This window comes from Petaurus breviceps, unplaced genomic scaffold (genome assembly GCF_028583685.1).
Source record: "Petaurus breviceps papuanus isolate PSGF00001 unplaced genomic scaffold, PetGlider_PUasm1.0 90919, whole genome shotgun sequence".
Lineage (NCBI taxonomy): Eukaryota > Metazoa > Chordata > Mammalia > Diprotodontia > Petauridae > Petaurus > Petaurus breviceps.
The window spans coordinates 34,872,792-34,889,974 of NW_027187378.1; the positions used below are offsets into that span (position 1 = coordinate 34,872,792).

The 17,183-nt window shown below is 39.9% G+C and overlaps 1 protein-coding gene across 5 annotated transcripts in view; it reads left to right on the top strand.

The window, feature by feature from the left end:
• The window catches only part of SH2D4A (SH2 domain containing 4A), a 118,365-nt gene that overhangs the window by 97,335 nt on the left and 3,847 nt on the right, over positions 1–17,183 (top strand). For all 5 annotated transcript variants that reach the window (XM_069075764.1, XM_069075763.1, XM_069075762.1 and 2 more), the window contains one exon: positions 15,625–15,845. In XM_069075764.1, coding sequence (XP_068931865.1) covers positions 15,625–15,845 — 221 coding nt within the window. The remainder of the gene's footprint in view (positions 1–15,624; positions 15,846–17,183) is intronic.

A 17,183-nucleotide genomic window follows, 5' to 3' on the forward strand; every position in this document is an offset into this window, starting at 1 on the left:
TGTGTGTGTGTGTGTGTGTGTGTGTGTGTGTGTGTGTGTGTGTGTGTTTTTGGGGGGGCAATTGGGGTTCAGTAACTTGCCCAAAGTCACATGGCTAGTTGTGTGTGTGTGTGTGTTAAGTGTCTGAGGTCAGATTTGAACTCAGGCCCTCCTGACTCCAGGGCTGGTGCTCTATTCACTGTGCCACCTAGCCACCCCCCTATGTGTGTTTTGTACTTCATTAGGGCACTTCTAGAAATGTGATGGGCATTTTATTAACATGAATTTAAACCAATTACAAAATGATTCTATCGTCTTCTTTTCTCCAAGGACCTTTGTTACTGACTTAGCAGGTAATTGAGCTTGTCCTTGTCCAAATGCATTAGCATCTGTATTTTCTTTTCCTAGCTGCTTAGAACAGACTTTTTACATTTATGGTGTATCCAGCATATTCCATTCCGAAGCTATATTGATTGCTTCTAGTTTTGGCACATCCCTTAAGTTCTTCATTCTCCTCAGGGATAAATCCTATTAGTTTCTGTGAAAGCAATTATTCTCTGAAACCTGAGTTCCCTAGAGGTCATTTTCTTTGTGGATTCATATTTCCCTTCTTTCCTTCCATACTCGCTACCCTGGCAGTTCCCAGCCCTATGGTTAGGTCCCACACAGCATATGGTTATGGATTTATATGTATGTATGCACATATATACACATATAAAACATATAAATACAGGAGCTAATGTTAAGAAAGACACACTGAGTGCCTCTTTAATTTTCCTTAACCAATGAATTAACTTGAGTCAGAAGTAATAACTTCTAAACTTAAACTCACACACAAATATTTGCATGTGTATATATACAAATATATATAATATATACATATATGATACATGTTATACTTGTGTGTATATAATATTTATGTTTTACACATACATGTAAATCTGTAGCTAGTCTTAATGAAGACACATTAAGTGACCCCTTAATTTTCCTTAACCTATGAATTAGCCCAAGTCATAGCTCTCCAACTTTCTATAGATAGATATAAACACATCTATATTTACATACAAAGAGACGCAACATACATATATGTATGGGTGTGTATACAAGTGTATTATATGCACATACATGTTATGTGCATGCATGTATATATCTCTCGCTCTCTACATATATATCAGCAGTTAGTCTTAAGCAAGACATATTGAGTGCCTCCCTAATTTTTCTTAATCTATGAATGAGCTCAAGTCAGAGGCAAATGCTCTCAAACATTTTAAACACTGGACTGGAAACCTCTGGCCTCTACAATCTTCAAAATTCTGGGAAGAATCCTTCATCCGTCAAAGGAAGAAAGCAACACAGTCAACCTCAAAACCCTTCAAATCTCTGTTTTCATGAAAACAGTAACAACAATAACAGTAACAACCACAATACATTTCTAAAGATCTTAAAGCATATGTGTTCACAAAAACCTTGCGGGTAGATAATGCAAAATCGCCTTGCATCTATTTTGAATAGATACCTATGTGTATGTGCCCTGCCCCCTAGATAGAATTGGAATTCCTCAAGAGTGTGGACCATTTAATTTTTTTTTCTCTTCTATTCCCTGCACCAGCAGAGAAAAATAATAACATCTCGAAATAGCAAATAATTACAAATAAGAACCTCTCTCTTCTGTGAGAGAAGGGACTCAGTTCATTTTACTGCTGCTGAAGCTGAAGTTTATAAAGGTGATATAAGTTGTCCTAAATGATGTAGCAAGTAAATGCTGGAGTCAGAATTTGAACTCAGGTTTCTGAATCTTGACTCTTTACTGTTTTTCCTACTATGCCACTAATTATATGATTTCACGTTTAATTTTTGAAGCCTTTTCTGTCTGAATGTTCAGACGGATATATAAATTCTGCTTCATTTACAATACATTCATTTAAAGATATGATACCTACTTAATATCTTAGTCTATGAAGTATTATAACTGGAGTTGAGAAGACCTGAATTCAGATCCTGCTTTGGACACTTATTAGCTGTGTGACCATGGGCAAGTGAGTTTCCACAGTTTGCCTGTGAAATGGGTCCATTAATATCTGTCTACCTCATAGGGTTGTTGTTATGCTCAAATAAGATAATGTATTTAAGATATGTATGTTGTGAACCTTAAGGTGCTATATAAATGTCAATTATTATGTTCAGAAAGTAGAATTACAGTAGCAGATAGTAAAAGTGGTGTGGTTTCAGGGTGTGTAACAAAGAGAGGTCAGAATTGGACTTGGTGGTAGTTAGGCCACTGTCTGGTGCCCTGTCAGGTGCCAGCAATCTGTTCTTTTCAGCATGAATACTGTACCTACTGTATCCCGCCCCACCTCCATTCCACCACTCCCTCCTGGGTCTCTATCCTGGGCCTTCTTCTCTTCTTCCTCCGTACCACCTCTACCCAAAAGAGCACCAACAAATGTGCTTCCCTTTTCCTCAAAGTTCCCCAGATGAAGAAAGAAAGGTCTTTGCAAAAATAACACTAGTATTTCCTTTTCAATCACTAATTTATTTAGCAGAACTCTATTGAACTTCTCTGTGCAAGATACTGTTTTAAGTGCTGGGGGTAGGGAGTAGGGAATATCATCACTGCTCATAGGTTCCATTATTATCTCTGTGTGGATGATTCCCAGATCTCCATATGTAGCTCTGATCTCTCTCCTGAACTCCAGTCCCCAGAATGCCTTTGGGCATCTCATAGTATATGACCCATAGACACAGCAAGCGGAAGTCATCTTTCCCCCCAAACCTTATCCTCTTTCCAGCTTCTCTATTACTGTCATGTTGCCCAAACAACATTAAAATAATTGAGAAATATTTAATAAAAATATAGTAAAATATAGATAACATCAAACATTAAAACGAAGTGAGTATTTGGCCTAAAGGGACCCTTATGTATAATTAGTGGTTCCCATTTCTATTTGAGTTTGACACTCTTGGTCAAGAGCACCACCATCATCCAGGCCCAGATGGTAACCTCTGGGTCGTCCTCACCAACTCACACTCATCCTGCTTATCCCAATTTTGTCCTTCCTGCCTTCGTAGCATCTTCCATGTATGCCCATCTATGTCTTCTTTACTCACACAGCCATCGCCCTGGTGTAGATGCTCATCACCTCTGGCCTAGAATATTTTGCAATAGTCTTTTCATCGATCTCTCTGATTCATCTCTCCCAGCTCAACTTCATTTGCAATCATCTGATTTTCCTGAAGTCTAGATCTGACCATGTCTCTCTCTCTCTCTCTCTCTCTCTCTCTCTCTCTCTCTCTCTCTCTCTCTCTCACACACACACACACACACACACACACACTCACTCAATAAACTCCTAGTAGTTCCCTATTAACTTCAGGATCAAATATGAAAATGCTTTGTTTGGAAACAACTTGCCTTTTCACTGACTGTCCCCCATTCTGGATCGTCTACACGTGCCTACGTAAAAAGTATCCCATTTTCTGGAGTTTTTGCAAGTGTTTCACTTCGCTTTATTTAGAAGCCAGTCAAATAGGATCTGAGACAAACTTGGGGAGTCTTATGTTCTCAATAACAAATGAATCAAACTGACTCCAGCTTTTCTGCCTCTAGTCCGTCCTAAACACCACTGCCAGAATGGGCTTCCTGGTCTCCAGATATGACTATGTTGCTCATCTCCCTGAGAACCTTCAAAAGAACCTCACTGCCTGCTGAATAAATTATAAAATCTTTAGCTTGGCATGGCAATTGAAGCCTTCTGCAGTCTGGTTCCATTCTGCCCTTCATTTAGTCCATCACAAAGCCCCTGTTCTCAAGTGGAGATTAGTTTCCAAACATAAATAAAGTACATTCATTTGTTCAATCACAGAGCACAAAAAGGTCAAAAGTTCCCCACCCTTGGATCACAATTGAGTCTACCCCAGAGTTACAACAAGCTTAAGAACAGCATTTAATACCCAAATGGAGGTCTTTTCTTCATCTTGACAGGAGGCAGGTTCTCAGCAATCTTTGTTCCTGGGGAGACAAAGCCTAGCAAGGCCACAAGATACATTGCCAGTCTCTTCATTAATTCATTCTCTGTCTGCACAACAGTCCTAGGACCCCTGAAAACATTATCAAAACCCTTTTCCAGGATTTCTGTGAACATACAACAAGAAAATCCTTCTTCAGGGCTTCTGAGCCAACAGCAAGGTTCCAAAACCTCTGCAACAACAGCATTGCCCTTCACCAGTGGACAGAATTCACTCTCTGTCTGCAGAAGAGTCTCTGGAGCTCTGAACCAACAGCAACATTCCAAAACCTCTGCAACAACAGGACTGTCTTTCACCAGTGGACAAATCTGGCAAAACAACATCAAAACAGACAGACAAAGTACCAGCATAACAGTCATGTCTCCTCAGTCCTTGGCAGCTCTGGATGGCAGCTCTCAAAGTCCTGGGCAATTCAAAGTGGCCCTCAGCAATCCTCTCAGTCTCTCTCTGCCTCCAAAAGGGTGCTGCTTCCAAAAAAGTTCTTCTGCCTCTCTCTTTTATTGTGTCTCTCTAAATTTACGTCACCATCTCCTCCCAGTTCAGCCCTCTCTTTTCACGTCAACAAGTCCATCCCACAAGTGGGATTAACAAGCTCTGGGTTTTAACACAATCAAACCAAAAACCAAGCCAATACAGGGGGATCTTTAAATTCCATTACTATTACATTCCACCCCTCCAGGATCCTTGGCCTTACAATCTCAATCTAAATGGCCATGGATCCTGGAACAAATTGAGGCACTATGCTTTGTATTCCTTGCTGACTACTCCATAATGTAATGTAATGCCAAGCAAAGGCAACTTCCCAAGGTTCAAAATACCAGCATAGGTGCTCTCCATTTTATTCAGTGACAAATTAAGAACAGATAGAATCAAAATATGACATCATTCAAAATACAGCATTTACTAAGTGTGATTCAATAATCTCCAAGTACTACTCCCAAGTGTGATTTAATCAAGTACTACTCCACCCCTGGACATTACAACCCCATTCCCTTTTATCTACACTGTATTCTAGCAAAACTGAATTACCATCACCTGAGACTGCCCCAAGTTTTCAATCAGTAGCATCTTTGTCCACATTGTTCATTACATCAAATGACCTCACCTCCTCACCAATCTCCACCTGTTGATGTCACCCATCCTTTAAGATCCAGATCTAATGTCACTTCCTCAATGAACTAATTTCCCCAGGTGGAAGATATTTCTCTCTTTTCTGATCTTAAGTCCTTTATACTCCTTTTATGTTCTTGTATTCTGATTTATGGTTTATTTATCCATGTACCCCCACCTTGTCTCCTCAAGAACTGTCATCATTTCATTTATCTTTCATTTATCATTCTTCCAAAGGCTTCCCACAGTGCATTAGACATATGGTGGGTGCTTATACATGTTTATTTAAATAAATGACAAAATGAAATCTAGTATTCTTGTCATCCAACTTGCCTTCCTTCCTTTATACTTTGTTCACTGATTTCTTGATCCTCAAACCAGACGGTATTGAGTGCTCTTCCTTTAGAAGACATGAGGAGAGAATGAGGAAGGAACAAAAGGGATAAGAACCTCTCTCTTCAAGAGAAGGGAAACAGTGAGGAAGCCCTTGATTAGGCTCTTCTAGCTAGGGCTCAGAGAGAGCAAGGGCTATTTAGAATCCACTTCTACCCAAAAGAGCACTAACAGATGTGTTTCTCTTTTTTCTCAAAGCTCCCAGATGAGGAAAGAACAGTCCCTGGGAAGATAATATTCATATTTAATTTTCAAGCTAATTGTATTTGTTCACTCATTTATTCAGCAAAAAAAAAAATATTAAGCTTCTGTTTTGTGCAAGACTCTTTTAGGTCCTGGGGGAGGGAGTGTTGAATAAAAAAAAAATGAACCCTGCCTTCAATGATTTTATGTTCTGTATGTACAGGAAATAAACTGCAGTAGATTTTAGTGAGTGGCCTGATAAGGGTTTGAACGGTTTGGGGGCGTGGTGATCTTCATGAAGAAGGTAGCCTTGAACAGAGGGTAGAATTAATGCACAGGATGAAGAGGAAGGCACTCCAGGCAAGGGGAGCACAGATGTGAGAACCTGGGCGGCACTTGGAAAAGAGCAAGGAGTTAAGTTTGGCAGGGACCTGGGATGTGTGAGCACTAGGCAATAAGACAGAGAAGCCATCTTGGAGGCAGACTGTGGAAGCCTTTGAATGCCAGTATTAGGGATATGAACTTTAGACAGTAGTGATCCACTGAAAGCTTTTAAGTAAGTGACAGATCAGAGCTATGGTTTAGAAAGATTAATCTGGCAGTAGAGAATAAATTGGATTAGAAGAGAAAGATGATAATAGCTAGCATTTATATAGTTTTTTAAGGTTTACACAGTGCTTTACAAATATTATTTCATCTCAGCCTCACAACAACCCTGGGCAGTAGATGCTATAATCATCCCCATTTTGCAGATGAGAAAACTAAGGCAAACAGATATTAATTGACTTGCCCAGGGGAGGAGAGAGGTTGTTAAAAATAACCCAGGTTGACATTGGTCTACAAAACTTAATTAATTGATGATACATTAAATATGAAATTTTTGCCCAATAGCCGATAAATTGATGGGCTTCTGGAAGGAACTGAACCCCATCCATGTTGCTGTTCTCACTATAAATAAAACTAGACGATATTAAGATATTGTAGCTAAATGGAAGGAGAGCCCAAAAGTTCAGAGAGGTGAGTAGAGGAGTTGGTAGCGTTTGTTCCATCGTGTTCCCAAAGGGAGAAAGGAGCATCATTTTGTGGGGACACTTGCTACTCTCCGCTCACCTTGCTTGTGATGAGTGGAAGCACCATCTGTCACAGAGGAAGAAACTGAGAAATTGTATGAAGAATGTGACAGGATCTTCCAAACCAAGTCAATATTTCTCAATCACCAGCGACTTCACTGTAAAGGGGAACATTGGAAGATATGAAAAATAGATTAGAAAATAGCATTGTTATTTTGTCCTTCCTTCTTGAAGAGGACCATGATATCAGGAAGGTGATGTCATGACAGAATTTAGAATGATTCCTGTGTATCATTAATCTTTTGATAAAGAGTCAGAAGATACTGGACATGTTGAACACCAAACAAGTATCTGCTTCCTTCCCCTCCTACCTCCCCCCCCCAAATCCAAACAGAATATGTCTGGCAGGAACCAGCTGTTAACTGATGTGGGAGCAATTTCAGAATCAGCTTTCTGTGTGCAGTTAAGGACATTAACTGCTAAGAGTAAAATCAAAATCAACTCCAAACTAGGGGAAAAAGGATAAAGATTAAAAGAAGACTTTGATACTTCGATAGTTTCATAATCACATCAATGCCAAAACTTTCTCAGATCATGCCTTTGTAAAAGTTAGTGTATGTAATTAGACAATTCCAACCTGACCTTCCATGTGCTGAAATATACCATTAGTGGGAGAGAGAGAGAGAGAGAGAGAGAGAGAGAGAGAGAGAGAGAGAGAGAGAAAGGAAGAGGGGGGCATTGGACTCCGTACTTCAGAGAGAAGGGTGATATATACCTTGCCCTTAGGAATCACAGAACTGAGCATTGGAAGGGAACTCAGCAGCTATCTAGTCTGTGCCATAAGGAGTGTTTCTAAAACTAGAGATCATGACTCCCTGGAGATATCTTTTGGAAAAGAACTTTGGACTTAGGTGTAGTTCAGTAGCACAACATCCTGTAACTGACTCTAGGGAATTCTTTCAGAAACATCTTCCAGCTTTAAGAATCTATAAGTCTTATAATCCACAGCCCTTACTAATGGGACAAGGCTCAAAGCTATAATCAAAGAACATTTCCCTGAACCCAATCAATAGCCCAGACTTACTTCTGTTATATCCTGATGCCTCCCAAGTGGCCATTACTGTCACTTAGCTTTCATGTTAGGGCTCCCTTAGAGATCCTTTCTTTCCCTTTCAAGGAAACTTTCATTCTGGTTGTTGCCTCTTGCTGCCAAAGCAGTGTCTTCAAGGCTGTATCTCCCCATACAGTGTCTTTGTGTCAGCTGCACTCCAGATCAGGTCTCATAAGCCTATAGCAGTCCAAACATACTCTGAAGAGGTTCCAGGCATGCTTGGACTTCACAAGAGTTTGAAGGGGTAAGGGGAACACAAATGTCTCTGATTACCTGCTATTCACTACCATATGGAGATGCTGGGCATCCCCTGGTTTTTACCCAGCTATTATATCAATGATGTTGCCCCAATTTCTTCCTACCCAACCTGTTCTCCTGCAAGATGTTCCTTATCCCACATCATCCCCATCCTTCATTAGCACTGTATCTTCATCTCTGGTCCTTTGTTTTCTCCCTCTCCTCTACCTAACTTCAACTTTAGTAGACTGACAGGAAAGAATACTGGGCTCAGTCAGGCAAGTTATGAGTTATAATCCCAGTTCTGATATTTACCTGAGTAACTCTGGTTTAAGTCACTTACTGCCTCAGTTCATCATCTGTGAAATGGTAGAAATGATACTTGTACTACCTATCCTACTAAGTTGTTGTGAAGAAAATACTCAGTGAACTTAGTGACTTATATCATCTGAGTGTTCATGTCACTCAGAAATAACGTCAAAGATAATGAAATATGAGAATAGTCAATATAGGAAAGATCACTGAAAGATGGGTATGCTAATGCATTATTGATGGAGCTGCTAATTGGTCTATTGGAAAGCAATTTGGAATTACGAGAAGAAAGTGACTAAAATGTACATATTTTTTTTACCATAGTATTCCACTGCTAGATATATACCCAAGGAGGTCAGTGACAAAATAAAGGTCCCATACACACCAAAATATTTAAAGTAGTTCATATTGTAGTAGCAAAGAACTAGCAACAAAGTAGATGCCCCTTGACTGGGCAATGACTAAACAAGTTGTATGTGAATGTAATAGAACTTTATTATGCCGTAATAAATAATGAATAGGATGAAAACAAAGAAGCATAGTAAGCTTTATATGAACTGATTACAAGGAAGCTGAGCCACATTGCCACAAAGTAAATGGATAGATCAACAAGCAATCAAACCTGAAATCCGTGAAATTCTAATGACGGGGCATAGTTTTGCTGATCTCTTCCAATCCCACCCCCTTTAAAAATTCATTACTATAAAGGATGATTTTCTGGGAGAGGCTGGGGAAAGGATACATTGGGAATGTAGGGGACATAAAAACAAAAGGTTTCAATAAAATTATTTTTTAAATAATGAGTTACTGCTAAAAATAGACTATAATCCTTAAAGACCTAGTCATTTTTTTTAAAGCAATCGGGGTTAAGTAACTTGCTCAAGATTACACAGCCAGTTATTTCTAGGTGTGGTGCTGAGTATCTGAGCCCGGGATTCGATGTCTAGGTCATCCCAACACTGGAGTCGGTGCTCTTACTCACTGAGCCACCTGGCTGCCCCTAAGCAATTGGGGTTAAGTAACTTGCTCAAGGTTACACGGCCAGGTGTTTCTGGGTGGGGGCTAAGTGTCTGAGCCCGGGATTCGATCTCCAGGTCATCCCAACACTGGACCCGATGCTCTTACTCGCTGTGCTACCTGGCCGCCCCCCTAATCATTTTTAAACAGGACAAATGAAGGAAATATCTTTTCCTTTTCCTTTTCCCACTCCCATGTAAAGCCTGTAAGTGTTTTTGAAGGAGATAGTTATGAAATTAAAGAGTAGAATATTATTATTGCCTGCTCTGTTTTCGGGTGCAAAGCTCTGATAACTATCACAGAGGGGCAGGGTTCCAAAGTCTACACATGAAGAATCTGGTAGTGATGAATATTACAAAGAATTTCCCAAACTCTGCAAATGAATAATTTCTAGCCTAGATTTTTACTTAGTTTTTGGAAGCCCCATTTACATGCAGATCTAATTCAAGTTTTTATAGTAGGCATATTTATGAAAAGCTGTGTATACAGTTCGTTGTGAAGTAAATTATACTTTAAATACACTAGAACTTACCTCTATAAAGGCATCCCTTTTTATAAAGTAAAAAATAAGACTCTACATGTGCACAGATACACATATATATCTTTTAAAATTTAAGTAAAATTTGAAAGTTTTAGAAACTAATTTCCTTTTAAACTCTTCTCTCCTCTTCTCTCCATCCTCCCCATCCCCCCCACTCCCAAATTAAATATCCCTAAACTGATCCTACCTTTTGACACAGTGATACTACTCTGAGGTCTATACCCCAAAGCTGTCAAAGAAAGAGGCAAGAGACCCATATGTACAAACATTTTTATAGTGGTCTCAATATAACCATTTAAATGTATCTGTGTGCATGCATGCAGTTCTAGATGTCAGGTTTGCTTAAAAGTGAATATACTTGTAGACATCAAATTATCTAAAGCTTCACAATTTTGAATTCTTTGGAATCATTGCCCACACTGTCAAACCATTGTTGGCGATTCCCCATAAAATGATTTCATTGTGATCCAAATATGGAAAGGGGCTTTGCAGTGCCAGCTGACAGATGTGCTGTTTAGGTGGTCAGCCTATACAGATTATAATACTATAATCTAATCATATCTACACAGGGTTTCTTAAACTTTTCCCACTCTCAACCCACAGTTTAAGAAGCTCTATAAATAACTACATAACCTGTTTCTGAGGAGACTTTGACCTTCCACTTGGGTTTGGTATTATTTTCCATGATTGTTTTTACCTTAGGATCGAAAAGAATAATTGTCAGGTCAGCTAGATGGCGCAGTGAATAGAGCACCAGCCCTGGAGTCAGGAGGACCTGAGTTCAAATTTGGCCTCAGACACTTGACATGCTTACTAGCTGTGCGACCTTGAGCAAGGTCACTTAACCCCAATTGCCTTGCCAAAAAAAAAAAAAAGAAGACAGATGGTCAAAATGGGACCCACTGCTTCATCCATAGAAATAATAAGGAATTTCAGGTTTTATATACTAGGGTCTTTCTCTTCAACAGATTCTTGCTTTTTATCCACCTACATTGTCTCTGCTATGTTGTATTTGAAAGAGCCCAGCTTGGGTGTCAGAAGATCTGGGTTTGAGTCCCTGTCTACAGGGAAATTCTTAATCTCTTTAGGCCTCAGTTTTCTTATCTATAAAGGGGGTACTTATCATTCTTGCCTAATAGAATAGTTGTAAAGATAATGGTTTTCAAAATGTTAAAATGTTCTAGAAATGTGAGATGCTCTTGCTTTTTTAAAAAATTGCTATTATTAATAATAAGTGACTTTTCCCCATAGGTTCTAGGCAGCCTATATACTTCCATGCATAGATAATAACTTCCTAAAGTTTCACAGAGTCCAACGCTTAATCTCTTGCCTTTTTAAGATTCTGAGCTCTTGAATGAAATCTCTGTTACCTGTTTCTTGTCCTTCTTACCCTTTGCAATGTCTTAGTGGGATCAGGTATGTTAAATACTTTGTAATACCAAAAAAGAAAAGAAAAAAGGTTAATACCTTTTATTTTACATCTAGCTTCAGAGAAAAGGAGAAGGGAAATAAGACCATTAGGGGTGTCACACACCTAAACCTACAAGCTATAATTTCTAACGTCTCCTGCCTAGAGAAGAGAAGGAAAGCAAGGTAGAGGGAGTTCACCTTGGGTCTGTGACTGGTGCAGCAGGCCCACCCTGTCACCATTTGCCAAATCAATCCAGTAAACAAATTTCATGGGTCCAACATGCAAGACATTTCTGGTTCAAATCTCAAGCCCTGACATTTGCTGCCTGGGTGACCTAGGGCAAGTCACTTGACCTCTCCCTGCCTCAGTTTCCTCACCTGTAAAATGGAGAATAAGAAGAAAAGTTACCCTATAAATGATAACTGCAAAATGGGGATGATAATAGCAACAACCCTACCCACTAGGGCTGTTGTGAAGATCAAATAAGACTATTTGTAAAGTGCTTGATATAGTCCTTAGCACATAGTAGCTACTTTTAAAAGGCTTCCTTCCTTTCTTCTTTCCAGTAAGGAAACATCATTATTTGCTGGGGTTTGGGATTGGGGAGGAGCATGGAGAATTCAGCAGGGTAAGAGTTAAAGGATGCAGGGGCATTTGAGTGTGGCTTTTAAGGATGGGGAGGAATTCAGTAGGGTACAAGATACAGTGATTTAAGTGTAGGGAACAGAGTGAACAAAAGTAATGAGGCAGAAAAGCCTAGGTTATGCCAGGGATGCACCAAGGAGTCTGGTTTGGCTTCATATTGAATGCACCAGAGAGGAGTATTTTGAGATGAGGCTAGACTGCAAGGCCTTGAATGCCAAGCCAAGGAGTTTAGACTTCAGCCAGCAGCAAAGCATCTGTTTGTTTGAGCAAAGTATCTACAGTTATCCCTTCCATATCACCTTGCCCCTGTCACCTGGAAAATCCATGTAAAATTTTTTTTTGGCTCTCTCTTTATACCAGAGAAAAAAATCATATTTTTTTTCTTTTTCTTTTATGGGATGTTTATGATACCCTATTGTAAAATTTGTGTTATGTATTTGATCATAAGCTCTATATCATCTTCTGGCCTTCACATGTCGTCTGCAGCTTCTGCAAAACTCCCAAAAAATTGCCATTTAATTTCTTATGTAGTCCCATATATTGAAACTGCAGTGGGAGGGGTGGCTAGGTGGTACAGTGAATAGAGCACCAACCCTGGATCAGGAGGACCTGAGTTCAAATCCAGCCTCAGACACTTAACACTTACTAGCCGTGTGACCTTGGGCAAGTCACTTAACCTCAATTGTCCTTGCCCTCCCCCCTCCAAAAAGCAAAAAATAAAAAAATGAAATAAAATAATGACACTTTGATGGGGAAAGCTTCGATGTGGAAGGGATAGCTGTGTCAGGTTGAAAGTACTATGCCTGTGCAAGGTTTCTGCTCTTGTCCCTCTCCTCCTGCCGCCTCCTCATCCTGCTGGTCACTTTGTCCTGGAAACTTTCTTTATGGAAGAGCCCAAGCCAGCCATGTTTCTTCCTTCCCTCCTCCCTTCGCCTTCTTTTCTTTCCTTTCCTGTGTTGTCTTTCCACTCTAAAGCAAGCTCCTTGAGGACAGGGACTTTTCTGTCTTCTAGTCATATCCCCAATGCTTAACATAACTAGAGGCGTCTGGCATCTAGCAGGCACTCAGTAAATACTTACTGACAACAGTGGAAGCACCAAGGAGAGTAAGGAAAGAGGCAACACTGAACACTTTTTGCACTCTGTGGATTTTCCTTGGCTATAAGAGGAAATAAGTGCTCATGATTCTTCATGCCCCTCCCAAACATTCCTCCTCTCTAGGAAGGGAGGAATACACACATTAAGTGCCTGCTATAGGCCAAACACCGTGCTTTACAAATATCATCTTATTTGATCCTCGCAACAACCCTGGGACAGAGGTACCATTATAACTGCAATTTTATTTTGGAGGAAACTGAGGCAAACAGAGGTGAAGCGACTTACCTAGGGTCACATACCTAGGAAGTGACTGAGGGCAGATTTGAACTCGGGTCTTCCTGACTCCAGGCCTAGCACTCTTTCCAGTGTGCCACCTAGCTGCCTTAAGTTGGGGGTATGATATCCCACGTATAGTGCTGGATTTGGAGGTGGAGGGCCTGGGCTCATACTCCAGCCCTGCTACTGTGTGATACTGGGCAGATCCCTCCCTCTCTCTGCACCTTCAAAATGAGGGGTTTGAACGAGATGGTCCCCAAGGTCCCTTCCTGCTCTATTGCCATGATCCTCTGACTAAGGTGGATGTGAAAAGATATCAATCACCATTGCTCTCCCACGTCTGTAATCTTCTGTTCCCAACAGTAGCCTTACTTATTCACTCACAATATGTGGTTCTCACAGAAGTTTGGGGAATTGATCCATAACCTGTGATTCATCCCTGTTATTCCTAAAATAAGTAAAGTACATGTTATCTTGGGTACACTACACTATCTGTGACTCATGAAATGATTGAATTGGGCTCCATTTGATTTCCAAACGGCCAGACTTCATGAAAGACAATAAATATGTTCAATTTGGTGGTGGGAGTCAGGGAGTAGAAGCAGGTCCTTTTCTCCTCTTGCAATTAAGGGCTTATTGGTAAGAAAAGAAATGGAGTTTGCTTTTCTATTTCACATCTAACAGCCTTTTTTCTACATGGACTGCTTGATCAGTCAAGTACAATTCCCAATTAAGGGTGAGGGACTATTTTACCAGGTGTGGTGATTACTTTGAAAAATATTAACAGTGACCTAAGAAACCAACCTAGAATGTCAACAGGGTGATATGTGTGGTGTGTATAGGGTGAAAGAAGAGTTTCTTTGTGCTAGAAATGGAAATGTGCTCTCTCCAAACACTCCAAATAAATTGAAACCTTGAATAATTCAGTGCCTTAGGCCGTCTTGTCCTTGGGCTTTTACTGCAGTGTCTGTGTATGGATTAAATATATAGAAGGATGATAAGAATTAGAAGGGAAAATGGGAAGAAGGCAGAATGAAACCTTGTTCACCGGGGAGAAAACTGATCAGTAGTCAGATGTCTGAATTACAAAAAGAGAAAATCAACAGTTTTATGACTTCCAAGAGTGATGAGGTATTGGGAGGCCATGAGTAGTAGTAGAAAATGTAATGGGACTGTTAGGCAACCTTGGTTCTAGGTTTGGCCTTGTCACCAAGTCAAATTCTTGCCCTAGTGATGGTGAACAAGTCACTAAGTATCTCTAGGTTTGCCTATGAGGGGATTGCCCTGTTCTCCTTTTAACGAACTGATGGACAAGGATGATGATTTGCAATTACCATGAGCAAGCAAGCAATCAACAAACACTTTTAAAAATTCTATTTTATTTTCAGTTATTTATATTATTGCCAAAATGTCTCTCTCCCCCATTTTCCTTCACCCATTGAGAAGGCAAGAAAAACAAAACCCTTTACAAATATATATGTGTGTATGCATATATATATACATATATATGTCTATCTATCCATCTATCTACCTATCTATCTATCTATCTATCTATCTATCTATCTATCTATCTATCTATCTATCTATCTATCTATCATCTATCTATCTACATATGCGTGGCTTCATAGTCAGGCAAAACAAACTCTTGTATTAGTCAAATATAAATTGTAGCTTATTTTCTTGTACAGGTTGACCATTGCACATTTCTCCTTTATATAGTACATTTGCTTAGATACCCCTTTTCATTTAAAAAATGCAAGCAAGAAAGACAACTTAGAAAATAACATGTTGAATTTGCTGTATCCTTGGAGGAACAAGCAATCTTTCCACAGAGTGAATTCACAGCATATGTGAGCAATTTTCTTTCTCTCTTTGTATATGAACACGCTCGCTTTATATGGTGTTTGGGAAATTCAAAGTGTTGTTTTTTTTTTTTTAAGGAAATGAAATTTTAAAAAAGGAAAGCTCAAAGATAGGAAAATAAATGTAATTCCTGCCCAATTATCACAAATATATGACACTAATGAGATAAGGATTTTTTTTTAAACTGCATTTCAAGGCAGGATTAATAAAAGGGGGGAGAAGATTAAAGTTGACTTATTTTTTGTCTGAAACTCACCTGACCTATTCTGTTCACAGGAGTGGGGACAAATTTTGGTGTTTTTTCTCTAGTCTGAGGTATGTGTTTTGTTTTATTCTTTCTTCTTCTTCTACAGGAATTCTTAGTCTAAAGAGAGCAAATGAGCTCCTTACTACAGAAGTCCCTGGAAGTTTTCTGATCCGAGTAAGTGAAAAGATAAAAGGCTACGCTCTGTCTTACCTCTCAAAGGATGGACCTAAACACTTCCTAATCGATGCCTCCACTGACTCCTACAGCTTCCTGGGGGTTGACCAACTCCAGCATTCCACTCTGGCAGATTTGGTTGCATATCACAGGGTAAACCTTTATATATTTATTTTCTTTCAAAATAATCATTCAGAGCAATCCAGTGGACATCTATTAAACACCTGTATGCAAGGTGATGTGTTAGGTTACAGAAATACAAAAATAAGGGTGAAACTGTCCCTGCTCACAAGCATACAGATGGGGTACTACATGAACAGAGAGAAGCAGTAATTTCCCCTAGGCAGAGAGCTCTAACTGCTGAGATTCTCAGCAAAGACTTCATGGAGGAGAAGGCATCTGACCTTTGCTTTGAAATAAACTGGGGGAAAAAAAGAGAGAAACTGGGGGAGGGGGAGTTAGAGGGGCAGCTAGATGGTATAGTTAATGGAGGGCCAGGCCTGAAGTGAGGAAGATTCATCTTCTTAAGCTCAAATCTCACCTCAGACACTTACTAGCTGTGTGACCCTGGGCAAGTCACTTAACTCTGTTTACCTGTTTCCTCATCTGTAAAATGAGCAAACCACTCCAGGATCTTTGCCAAGAAAACCCCAAATGGGGTCATGAAGAATGAGACTAAATGAAATAACTAAACAGCAACAACAAAGAGGGTCTAGAAGCAGAAATGAGGATGAAAGCACCATCTTCTCCCCAACCACCCCCTGGGAAGTTGGAGAATAGCAAAGGGCCGAGGTATGTGGGCAGGAGATGGAATATCATACCTGAAAGGCCAGTTTGATGAGAATAGAGAGCATGTGAAAGACACTTGATGTGAAATAAGATTGGAAAGGTAAGTGGGAGCCAGATTGTGAAGGGCTTCAGATGCCAAGCAGTGCAATAGGGATTTTCTCTTATTTATTTTTTCCTTTTTTTTGGAGGGGGAAAGGTAGGGCAATTGGGGTTAAGTGACTTGCCAAAGGTCATACAGCTAGTTTTTGTGTTAAGTGTCTAAGGCCACATTTGAACTCAGGTCCTCCTGACTCCAGGGCCAGTGCTGTATTCACTGCGCCACCTAGCCGCCCTGGGACTTTCTCTTAGAAGCAATAAAGAGACACTGAAGAGTTTTGAGAGAGGAATGACATGGTCAGATAGATATTTTGAGTATTCTGCATTTGGCAGGTGTGAATGGAAGAATGTACTTCCCCTGTCCTTTTTTTTTTCTTTTAACTTTCCAGTAATACTCTGTTGGGGGTGAAGGGTAGAGGAAGCGTAACAGGAGTGGTCTTCTACCCAATAGGAATAGAGTAGTGACCAACCACTGAGGACAGAGTCTTTAAAAAGAGAGAGCTTGAGTGTGAAAGTGGAGAGATTTTCAGTTTAACTGATTATCTATCTCACGCATATACTCTCTCTCTCTCTCTCTCTCTCTCTCTCTCTCTCTCTCTCTCTCTC